Here is a 12910-nt window from a genome sequence, read left to right as displayed (position 1 = left end):
TGCAGAGCAGAGACAGTTTAGCTCAGTTCCCATTTTCCCACAGCCATTTAATCTGTTCTCTCGAGAATCTAGTGGCTGTCGTGGTTTTCAAAGGTGAATGCATTTTCTTCTTACATAGATCTGCTATTAGTTGTTGTTTTTCCTTTATTCAGTTTATTCCACACTCACATTATCATGAATAACTGAGGGTATAACTGTGTTATATTTATGTATTTAAAACAGTGCATTGATGTGAGAGAAAGAAAGGGGATGAAAAAAGTGAAAGGTCATTTCCTTATTTTCATCTGCTCTATCTTATTTCCAATCCTTCCATCTCAGTACACTCGCATTGACATGACTAAAATCAGCCTTTTCAGTTCACTGGAAAATCAGGCATCCATGAAGTTAAAGTTTACTGATGTTTCAATAATAATTGTGCTTTATTTTCTATCTTCCTGCTTCTGACACAAACTCCCAAAAGCCAGGCAACCCACTGTACTGAAATAATGGCTAATATAGTATGTTCTTATCTTTCTGTAAGCTACACTTTTTCTTTTAATACAAGCTCACATTTGTTTCATCAATGATGGCACACAAGGCTAAGTCAAAAAGTTTACAGCATATCTGGTTTTTTTTTTGTCACTTTTTATTTTCGTATAACTTCTGACTCCTGCTAACAGAAATGCAGGTTTTCATTGTTGCTTTATGATTCAAGCCTGCAGAGAAATAAGTCTGTTTGAATGTGCTTTGCATTTTGTTTTAATTGCACAAGATTATTCAAATTCAGTTTGATGGCCTGTATTTCAATTTTGCTTATTTAATGTGTTAGATTAGCGGGTAGATGAAAGAGTGCTATTGTTTCTATTTTGGTGATCCTGAAATGCATTGCACTGGAAGGATTAGATACCTCTCTTTAAGGAAGAACTACTTTTAACAGACTTGGCAGAGTCCAAGTCGCCTAAGTCAGTCTTGACAACATGCCTCCACCTAGAACTGGAGAGCGGGCTGCAGTGAGGCCAGGAGCCCCCAGGCTTTTCCTAAGTTGTGCTGGGCCGTGGCTGGCCCTGGTTACCATCACCAGCCTGCCCCACTCTCCCTTTCCAGGCACTGCGAGACTGCGCTGTGGAGCAAGGCCCCCCTGCTCCTGGCTGGCTGCCCTGAGGGGGCAGCTCTGCTCCTACTGCTCCCAGGCACTCATTGCACCCAGGCTACTGGGAGAACTTGTCGCTTCTGTCACTCTGGAGCTGAGAGCGTGAAACCAAAGTGATTAATAATTGGAGGTGGACAAGCCTGAGCCTTCACTACCAGAACAGTTTAGCGGATTCCCAGACTCTTCCAATCCCTCAGTGCTTTCAGAGGGACAGTTACTGATAACTAAATATAGAGATGTTTGCAAGTCACTGCCTGTTCAGACACTTCCAATTTGAATCACTGAGGTCACTTCATTCCATGAGACAACTATTAAATAACTAAATATTTGATTTGCTTCTAAACAACACCCCAGTAGATACTGACAGAGCTTCGTGATTTGTTTGAAGATTTGTTTGCACAGTGTTGGCAGTCTGGTCCCTAAAAGAGCCTCTGGCTGCTTGCTTTCCTAAGGAGAGCAAAACTCTTCGTTAACTCGCTATGCTCGGTCCCATTGTACTGTGTGTAAATAGCAACTGCATTTTGTTTATCCTCTGCTCTTAATATCTTCAGTTTAAGTCTTTCATTTAATTTACAGTTTCTTTTTTGCTTATCTATCCTACTAACTTTTGAAAGCTTAAGTAAAAATAGAGTATGCACAGTAGCTGGGAACCTCTTTCTAATCTGAGGCTCTTGGCATCTTTACCCCAAACAAAGAACATCTTTAGCATGGATATACTGTCTCAGGATGCCTGTCAACAAGGAAGGAGAAAAGGGAAATGGCCGGATGGGGGGAAGCAGGCTGGGTCAGAAACTACAAGAACATGCTGTTGTAAGGCCACGTGGAAAAGACAAAGAGATATCTCCTGTTCAGTGGAGTTGTAGGGTATTTGCTTTATTCCAAAAATTCCAAATTGACTCAGCTCCTCACAGCTTTTCCTAGATTGTGGGAAATGGAGTAGACTCCTAACTGTTGTTAGTAGTACTGATATGTTACAGTTATATGTTGTATGTAGTTGTAGTACTGATATGTTACAGATAATTTATCCTAAGTAAAGCCACAACTGAATTTGATTTAACTTTGAGGTCAAATTCATGCAAAATCATCCCTCCCTTGTGTTAAAACACAGGTCTTAATCTCACTATGATTTCCTTTTTTGTGATCTTTTTTGTGTGTCTTGTCTATACTTGTTTTTTTTATGATAAGTAGAGGTCAATTAACAGAGAGGTTGATATGTTCTTAAACAGAGCTATGGTATTTTGGGAATATGATACAATCAGCATAATATTTTGCTTATTTCCTGCTTTCCTTTCACACAACTTTTAATCAATTGTGGATAAGTGATAAACATGAGTGAAAAATAACTTCAGTTAAGTCTACGGACAAAACTATTTTCTGGGAAGAAACGCATAACGTCGTCATGTCCAGTTGTCTGTGCTGTGACCCTGGTCATGGCAATTCTGAATTGCTTGTTTCAGGCATTACTGGATGGACAGCATTTTCTGTGGAAAAAAACTCTACTGTTTTGTGTATAAGTCCAGATGCTCTGTCAGTCCAAATTCAAGTAGTGTTGTACAATGAGCTGTAGCATTCTGGTCACTGAACTAGAATTTCTCACAGAAATAGTTTGCTTTAACATCTGTGTAATGGTTGGCCTGGAATCTAAAGATAACTATGGGCATTACTGAAGTATCTGGGTGAAGATGGAGTTTGGCACTTCCCTGGCAATAAGCAGACCCTTTTATGAGACTCCCACCTACCAATTTTAGATTTATACTGTCATAGGACTATGCCTTATTTCTACTCTGGGATTCTCTTCCTAGACCTCTGTTGGTAGATCCTGGCAAAGACAAGCTTATTTTCTAGCATATCTGACTTTTTTTTGACTAAAGCAAGAAAAAAGGAAAAAATGTACAACTTCATGTCCTAAGACTAATGTCTAAATCTATGTTGATGTATGCTTGTGTATGCTTGATATCCATTTTTTATAGCAATATTTAATTTTTGTTGTAGCCTGAATGTTTTTCCTCCCCAGACTGTTGTAACAAAATGTTATATAACTACACTCCATAGCTGCTGCTTCAGAGTTCTGGAGCTAACAGATTCCTCTATATCATCTGGGCATAATTTGGCCAGTTGAGACATACTCGAGGAGAGTGCCAAGGACCTTCTCAGTGATCGTGCTCTGCAAATCCACCTCTTTGGTATAGCTTGTGTTGCTTGCAATGTGTGTGGAACAGTTACTGCAAAAGTTCTCTGTAAAATTCTACAGTGGTCTCAGAAGAAATCATCACAGAATTGAGTTACTTATAGGTAAAGGAGAGTACAGGATGCAGTCTGGATAACACCAAAGATCTGTCAAGTCTAATAGCCAGAGTCTCCCCCAGTTATTGCAACATATTTGAGTGGGTCACATCATAGACAAGATGGCCCAGCCTCAGCAACGACAGTACAAAAGATGAGTTTTGGTATGCTTAAAACCAGGCTAACTCTGCTGTGTGTGCAAGGGCAGCCTTCTATGCTTGCGCCAAGGAAACCAAACAAAATCACAGACTGACTGAAGTAGCTGGAAGGTAATTATTTCTTTTATTTCGCAAAAGAGAGAAATAGAATTGGATACCACAGCATTGCTTCTTCCAAGTTTTGCTGTTTGCTTCAAAAGGGCTCCTGTAGTGCAGTCAACTCCAAGCCTCTCAGCTTGTTCCCATTCTAGTAAGATTAACTAGCTCATGCAGTGTATTTCTTTAACCATGCGATCGCAGACTGCCTGATTTTCATGTTTGTCTTGGTTTACTCTGGTGTCTGAGAGGTATCATAGATGAGGAGAGGAAACGGTCTAAGCCAGTGGTGTAGTATTCAGCACAAAAATCAGCTGCTAGTGTGGCCACCTGCTGGAAGAGGGAAGTGAGCAGCTGGTGCAGGGTGGGCTGCAGATTTCTGTGTCAGGCTGTGATGAGGTGGATTCTCAGCAGCCACCACTGTTTGGGAGGGGATAAGAATCCTCCAGGCAGAATTTGGCATGAGGACTACCTGTAGGACCATCCTGCCTTAGATTGTTATGATAAAGACTCTTCTTGGGAGCAGCAGAAGGAGAATTTCCTAATGCTTTGGTTGTAACCAGGCTCTGCTAAATTTAAACTTTTACTCCAGGGAGGTTTTTAAATTAAGAAGGAAAAAAGGGAAGACATGAGCAAAGGTTGCTGTGTTGAAAGGGAGCACTTGTACTATACAATTGCAGCTGTTCAGATACCCTGGTCTTTGAATGGCTCTTATAATGCTTGTGCAGCAAGCTGCTCCGAAGAAGGTGGATGTATAATATCTCTCATATTACTACGTGTATCAGCCACTCCAAGACAAACAGAATTCAGTATTTATAGGTAATTCTGGTATCTCAAAACCTAGTTGAGGTTATGCTGTGTCCAGGCAAAACAACCTGAATGGGATTGGAGGTTGACCCTCACACATAACCTCCAAAAATCTTCCACTGGCTTTATGAATCAATAAAGAGGTTTTCCAAAGTATTAAAAGCTCAGGGAATGTCACTGTAATGAATGTTTGGGTATGTATATGCTATTTTAGCTGAGTTTGTTGGTTTTCCTCTCTCTTTACCACAGAACAGTATTCAGCCTGCGTCAGTTCCCCCTGCCGGAATGGAGGAACCTGCGTCAATGACAGAAGGAGTTTTGTCTGTGCTTGTCGTCACCCCTTTGGAGGAGTCGACTGCAGTACGAAGTTGGTGGATGACAATTCTCTGAATGTAGGCAAGTAAAAAATGTAATAGTGCAATATGCTAGCAGTATGGGCCTCTGCCCCAGGGTCTAATTAGACAGCATTTGCTGGTCAAAGGTCTCATATTTTGCTTTAATGAGTGCCAGCTCAAGCAGTAGTATCCCGTGCTTTGGTGCTAAAGACATCAATCCCCATAGGTGACTCGTGATCTCTTTCTTTAATATGACCAAACGATGGGATTAAATTGGGCTGGGACCAAGCATAATAGCTAGAAAGCTCCCTGTTGAGTTGTGCAGGGGTTGCTGAGAGAGAGTATGCAATAGTTATATTTGAACACAACGTCATGGAATTCAAGGGGGGGGGGGATGAAATCACACCACTGGGTAATACTACCTTCAGCACTGTTAGAAAAGCAATATAAATACCAATAGCTCCCCTAATATCTGGGACTGTGGCCTCAAGGAATCATTTTAGGCATGCAGAAAAGGATGCAGCCCTTGAAAGATTTTTCAGAGAGGGAATGTGGAAGCTATATTTGTTCAGTCTGGAAAACAAGTAAATAATTTACATCCTGGCTACATGAAATGTGGATTTAATGCATCTTTCAGCAGCTGTTTGGCTGATTCTCATTCATGACAACATATAAATAGTGAATAAAATCATTTTTTACAGTACCAGGGATCTTGGTGTGTATGCTCAGCTGTAATAGAAAAACATAGACTTTTATTCCCCCATTTAATATCAAGAGTGCTAAACCTCTCTGGTATTTGTCTAAGATTTGTGAGGAAAATTCTTGGCTTCAGCACACACACAAACACGGTGTAAAGATTTGTGACACAATGAAAGAGATCCTGGGCTAGGAACGGAGTGGGTCAGGAGGGAGTAGAGAGAAAGAAAAGAAAAATACCAGTTCTCTTAACGATAATATAGTATAATCGAGCATAAAGTTCGCTTGCTGTTTCTGAAATAGGTTTTCTGCGGATATACTTAGCACTAATTGTGAAGAAAATTACTTTTTCTATAATACTGAAAAAATTATTTAGCTTTCATTTTAGTTGCTCAGGCTACTTGCAAATGTGATTTCAGAAAAGCTCTGTGCACTTTCTGATCTTCAGGCCAGTCCTGGTTGTCTTTCTACAGGGTAATGTGAAGAATAAGGGGGAAGAGCAAGAATATTATTTGAAAATGTTCTTGACTTTTTCTTTCCAGATTTTTCAAAAGGATCTTACAGATACGCGCCGATGGTGGCTTTTTTTGCCTCTCATACCTACGGGGTGACAACGCCAGGACCTATCAGGTTTAACAATCTGGATGTCAACTACGGAGCGTCATATGCTCCAGCAACTGGGAAGTTTCATGTCCCGTATCTTGGGGTCTATGTTTTTGAATATACCATTGAATCATTTAGTCCACATGCATCTGGCTATCTGGTTGTTGATGGAACAGACAAACTCACTTTTCAGGTTGAAAATATTAATAGTAACAAGTATACTGACAGAATCATTGCTGGAAATGCTTTATTAGAGTTAAATTATGGTCAGGAAGTCTGGCTTAGACTGGCAACTGGCTCTATCCCTGCCAAGTATCCACCAGTCACTACGTTCAGTGGTTACTTGTTGTATCGTACCTAAATCATTCACAAATATGAACAGCTACCATCATGTGAAGAAACCGGCATATGAATTTATCTTTATCTTTAAGTACTTGCTGTCTTTCACAACAGTAAATTTCTGAAAGTAATCAGATCAATGGCATTTCAGGTGTCTATTGGGCTGATTCTCCAAGAATTCTTGTGAGCAGCCATGTACACATCTACAAAAAGAGTCCACAGGTTAGGGATGAGGGGAAAATAAGCATCCTCCTTGGACAAATGTGAGTGGGAAGTACTAATCTAATTATGTTCTGCATTTATGTTGCATAAGGTATACTTATACAAGACAGTTGAGTATCATTTCTCAAGACAGATCAAAGTTGGTTTTTATTATTCCTTTGCAACCTAAAATCACACCAAAGGTGATGGCTAGGTCTTGATGATTCAGATGTTGTGTTGCTATTTATCCCATTTTATCATGTGAAAATTCAAAAATATATATATTCCGTTTGGAGAAAAGACTTTTTTTCTCATCTTGCCTCACATTATTCAACCAATGTCTTGATACATTAATGTTTAATTGGTTCTCTATTTTATATGTAAACAATATGATAGTGAACTGCTTTTTTATCTAACAAAAAAAACATAATAAGAGACAGTATTTAAAGCTGCATTTCATAGGAAAAATATTACAGTGGATTTGATGAAGACTGTTGCTTGAAGCATTTAAAACAAAGCTGGATTTTCTTTAGGTGATATGCTTTTGAGCAGACGTGGTTATGTAGGCTTGATGCACATTTTAGCATGTAAGTTTTGGCCTATAATGTACACAAGGTTAAACAAGATGATCATAATCCTTTGTAACTTTGAATTCTACAAGTCTATCATCTTGTTTGTTTCTGCATCATATTCACTAACTGCTAACGCAAGATGAAATGAACTCCAGTCTACATAAGCCAGGACATGATTTTCAAGAGTCAATTCAATAAAAACAGCATTTTCAGGTCACGCTATGAATGCCTGTGTGCCTAAAATGGTAGCAGCTTAAACAACCTTCTAAACAAAAGTAAGATAACTGAATTTTATGTTCGTATACCAGCAAATCTATGCTAATATAAATGACGAGGGAGTGATGGCCTGGTCAAATCTTACAATCAGCTGGAACTTATTTTTTTCATAAGGAACACCAAACAGTGTGGTTCGTAATCTCTAATTTTTTGCATTCTGGATTTTTGAAATATTTTCATTGCTGGATGATGGATCAGGTCTTCAGTTAATCAGTATGTTCCATTGGACTGTAGCAACTTAAAGAAGGTGAAAATGTTTTGAAGCTCTCTGAATATATTGTTTTCTACTGTCAAGAACTGCTCTTTTAACATACATGTGAATCTTCAGCTTTACTCTTAGAATTACTTTGTTATTGTACCTTATCAGATCTTAAAGAAGATGAATGTCCAAGAAATAACTGAAAGAGAATTCTTCCATGCTGTATATACTGGCTATAATAATCCGCAACATCTTTCTTCTGATGTTTAAAACTAAGTAGACTAGACTTTGTTATTCAAAATTAAAATGTATATTCTTCACTACAAAAGTAATTTGTATTGGCTTCTGAAGCTTTTCTGTGGGCATGTGCCAATGTACATCAGCTACCTGCACTAAGGAAGCACACAGCATTGACCACTATTCTCTCTGCCTCAGAGAGGGGCATCCTACCATGGCCTGTGGTTTAGGACAGCAATTTGAGCTTGAAATGGCGGCTTTTCTCTTATATAGGCAAGATGTTTCCCTTTGAAAGCCTCTTATGTTTGTGCTGAGCATGAATAACCTTTCCAGGCCAAACCATACAAAACTGCTCTGTCAAAGCATGGAGAGAAGTCTGTGGAATGAGACCTGCAAGCATAGGTCATCCTGGGAGCGTGTCTGTACTGCTTTATATTAAAACTGCCTCCACATCAGCAGGTTTCTCTCAGTGGTAAATGCTTGATTCACGGAAATCAAAATCCCTCATCAAACAGTAAGTTTCAGCATAAATCAAGTGAGGGGTTGTTCAGCCTTTTGGGAGATGAAGTGACTCGAAGGATCTTGTGGCAGCAACCTCACTAATAGATCCTGCGTAGCCTACCCTCAAAATTAAGGCTGCTCTTAAACGCTGGAAATCCCAGGGGAGGGCAGGCAGTGTTATCACCATCTGCTCTAATCTGGGGTTAATCCTGCTGCAGAATAGGAAGCCTGTTTGGACTAGAGAATCTCGTAAAGCCCACCATAGACCAATTTGTCCAAATGCATTTGTTTTTCCTCTGAGTCCTGTGATCTGAAAGAAAGCCTCTTATCTCTCTCTCTCTTTTTTTTTTTTTTTTTTGACCGCATCATCCAGTTGGTTACAGGACCGAGATTCATGCTCTGTTCTGAAAGACTTACTGGGATTTCAAAGGAGGCAAAAATTTCGAATAAAAGCCTATTCTCTGAAGCCCTAAATCTGCTAATTAGTTGTTAATGAGTCTTACAGCACATAAATAGTCATAAAAATACTGTGTTTCATTGAGCTATCTGAAGTAAACAGAGATACCACAACTACAAACCTTTTTAAAGGGTTGGGTTTGTTTTTTTTTTTTTTTTTTTTTTTTTTTTTCTGAGGCCAGAAATCCTTTTTTCTTTGTACCTAATGGATTCCCATACACCATGAGTCCTAAATGAGTGTGCTACAGACCCTTCTCCTGTGGCATTCCATATCTTTCTGTAAACACTTGAAATCCTTGATTTGTCACTCGCTCAGCCTACCGTATCATTGAATTTTATCAAAAGTAATGCCTGCATACCTCAATCCCTCCTTGTATGACTTTGTCATTTTAATAACGCATTTAGTCCTCTTTATTCCTGCTATGGCTAAATGGCGTGAAAATTACCCTGCAGATGAAATTCAAATGACCCACCAGAGACTGCATCTCTGTTTTAATGTGACTTTCTTTGCCCTTACTGCCCTTGCTACTAAATTCTTCAAGCTAGGTCCTCTTCTTCATAGGTGCTAATTATTTTTCTCCTAACAGCCAGATACTTGCTAGGTCATGGTATTCGTTTTCTTTCCTGTTTTCTTTTTCTTTTCTAACATAACTCTAAAATCATTAGCTATAGAAAAAGATTTCTGGTTAGAGCCAGGTCTGTAGGAGGAACACTTAAAAAATTGTTTCCCTAATGCAGAGTAGGACTGCTGCTTATTCTTGTTATACTACTTTGAACGTAGAAGAAATAATCTTTTAAAAATGTAACTGTGCAATATTATATTGTGCAATAATTCATAATAATTTTTCCTCAAATGTATTTAAACTAAATAGACTGAGTTTTATTGTTAAAAACTGAAACACAAATTTTTTACAAGAAGTGTATATTTGCATTGGCTACAGAAACTTATTTATAGCATGTGACTATGTATATTGTCTATCTGAACTAATGAAGCATACAATATTGAAAATAACTGAGGATCAATAAAATCAGTCAGGCTACCCATTATGCAGAGTGGACTATGATAAATCAATCAGTCTGAACCCCCATGAGACCTTTTTCAGGAATAATCCAGCAAAGGTGTCTCCCAAAGCAGTTTGTCATCCCTCCCCTTTCATTTTTACTCTCTGATTTGTGTCCTCTAATGATACCAGGCAGCAAATCTGAATATTTGTCTCTACCTGCAGCCCTTGTAAGGGACCACAGAGCCATCCGGAGCCTTTGTACTTTAGAGCGAGCAGTGTTCTCTTTCTTTGGGTGCCTCAATAACCATGGCAACATTTTGTCTGGTTTGGCTTTGACAAGCCCATCCAATTTACTCTGGAGCTTTGCATTATCATTTCCTCACCTACACCAGCCCAGTTATCACTGAATGCATTTCCCAGCCCCTCGTATACTTAGCATTCATGCTGAGACCAGCTCTTTCTTTTCCCTTTTCTAGTTGAACAGCCAGCACAACCCTGCTTCTTTCCAACTCATGCCAAACTCCTCTGTGAACAGATGTCTGACTGGTGCTAACTTAACGGTATTACCCTTCTATTTCTCAGTTTTTCTTGTCTTATGCCTTGCATTTCTTTTTACTTTCTAGCTGATTAATCAGAGCAATCGGACTTAACTGACTTTAGAAATTGTTTGCAACGTAATATACTTGTTGTTTCAGACTGCTACTGTGTTGTAAAATATCCCCAATTTATATTCTTTCTTTGGATTTTGCTAATCCCTATGGTCATCCCACCTGAATCTCTCTCTTACGTGTTGATCAGAAAAACTTCCTGTTCACTGAGGACAGAAAATGAATGAAAAGCCTATAGATGTGTAGAGTATGTTTTATATTTAAAGCATCTAAACACAAGTAAAATCATGGTGTTGATTTAAAAGCAAAACCTAGCTGCAGGATCCAGGAATCATGAGACTTCTGAGAATTGGAAAAATATCAAAGGAAACAAGAAAAAAGTAAAGCTGAGGCCGTTTGAATGGTGTAAGATTTGCTTGTGCAAAGGAACATGATTAAGCTGTTCCAACTGTGGACACAAGGGCATCTTAGGCAATCTTGACTCTTACTGTGTTGTCTCTGACAGTACTGAATATTGGGGTGTAACTGAGGTATAACTTAAAAGGAGCCATATAACATGCATCACTCCAACTTGTACATTGATGTGTATAATGTAGTACTTCCCTTAGCTTATGAGTACTGATAAAGTCAAAGTGAAATTTAATTTCAAATTACCTGATGTCAGCTATGAACACTGTTTTGCAATAATTTAAAACAAAAAATTAAGTCTCTATCTAAATGTGAACCACTGAGAGTTTAAGCAAAGGAGTAACTGTTACAAAAGGAGTTAAGAAAAGGAAATTACATTTTGTAGTAAAATCTCAGGTTAGACTTTAAAAATTATAGCAAGAAGGTCCAACAATTATTCACTAGTTATCGAGGGAAGTTAAGAGTAGGCAGAGAACTGGTTTTGTTGGTCTTCAATTCCATTAACTATGTTGAACATGCAGGTAGGGGGAAGGGTATTCTTCCTGTGCACTGAGTCAGTGCGGTGAAGTCTTTAAAGTTCAGGCTCGGTGGGTTACGGCAGTGGGTATGGGCAGGTGCTTATGAATAAATACAGAAATGTATGTGTTTAGCTCCTTGTCTTAAAATAGAACTATAGAGAAGAACGCCTACCTGGCAGGTACTTTACTGCAATGATGTTGAAAAGACTGATGCTTGACAGAAGAAAACTAACATTTACAGTAGGCATATGGAAATTTGAAGTATCAGAGAATTAGAAGTATGGGATGTGCTTGACAGTATTGGCAGAGCCAGGTTCAAGTTACTGTTATCTTTGGTACATATTTCAGGAAGAAGTCTTTCTTGCTAATCTCCAATATTTGGACCTTTCTAACTTCAAGCTGCTACAAAATAGTCATGAGCCCCATATTCTGCAACCAGTGTGAATACTACAAACAGCAATATCTGGTGGCTGTCTATGAAGACAGTGATCTGAACTAGTGAATTCTGGTAACTTACTCCTAAACTACTGAGTGTTAGTATGGATCAGTCTGATTTTTAGGATGAAATGTTGTCTATAACTAGTTTTACTTCCATCTTTGTAAACTGGATAGCTCTTGCTTCTTCTCAACTATTGAATAAAATGGTATCTGGGGTACTGTCTTGGAGTAATCTTTCACCACCATCTAATTTGCTACTTTTCCTCCCACAATAAGTGCTGACAGTAGCAACTGAACCTGCTTACCAGCTAACACCTCTAATGAGAAATTTTTGTTTGGGCTTTGATTTTTCCCCTCAGCATGATGACTACGCTTCACAGAGCTACAGCACCAATTATGTTCACATGTATGCTTGTAACAGCATGCTGCAAGTGCTAATGTTGTTGGACTTGTCTCTTGGACCTGACAGAACTGATCAGAGGAGTTCACATCTCTAGCATTCAATATTTCTGCAGTGTTTCAATCTCTTAGTAAATCCTATACAGTTTTGTACTTTTAAGTTGACTTTTTTCTGTCATTTCACTCCAGATGGACTGTGATATCTCATAAGGCTCATTTCTTACACCTGTGCTGCTCTAGACTTTTTTTTTTTTTTTTTTTTTTTAGGAACAGGCAGTCCACAGAATAATTCCAGCATCATTTTTATGCTGATGACTTACTGGTTTATTTATCAGCTGCCTAGGGATGCAATTTTAAATCCTATTGCTTCCATAATCTAGAAAGTCTTTTAAAAAAATTAACTTGTGAAAAACATCTTTCTGCACCACATTAGTGTAGTTCTTGCATTTATTTTAAAAAAGTTTATGTGATTTCTGAGTCATTTTGGCTTATGAACTTTAAAAACATTACTGAGTTCCTACGTGTCTTTTAAGGACCTGGTCCTGGACACTGCAATATATTGCTCTGTTCAGCCCTTAGTATGTTGATTCGTATGTACCTTAAGAAGTTAAACTGTCCTTTAAGGGTAACTTTCCCCTCAAGGCTAT

At 38.6% G+C, this 12910-nt stretch overlaps 1 protein-coding gene across 1 annotated transcript in view; it reads left to right on the top strand.

The window, feature by feature from the left end:
- Positions 1-8105, top strand: part of MMRN1 (multimerin 1) — a 46422-nt gene extending 38317 nt beyond the window's left edge. Inside the window, exons 7-8 of the mRNA XM_062575028.1 lie at positions 4723-4869; positions 6047-8105. Of these exons, the coding sequence (XP_062431012.1) occupies positions 4723-4869; positions 6047-6468 (569 nt within the window). The 3' untranslated portion in view covers positions 6469-8105. The remainder of the gene's footprint in view (positions 1-4722; positions 4870-6046) is intronic.
- The last annotated feature ends 4805 nt before the right edge of the window (positions 8106-12910 follow it).

The sequence above is a fragment of the Rhea pennata genome, chromosome 4 (assembly GCF_028389875.1).
Source record: "Rhea pennata isolate bPtePen1 chromosome 4, bPtePen1.pri, whole genome shotgun sequence".
Lineage (NCBI taxonomy): Eukaryota > Metazoa > Chordata > Aves > Rheiformes > Rheidae > Rhea > Rhea pennata.
The sequence above is the reverse complement of the archived record's forward strand: the minus strand, read 5'-3'. Positions and strand labels throughout refer to the sequence as shown.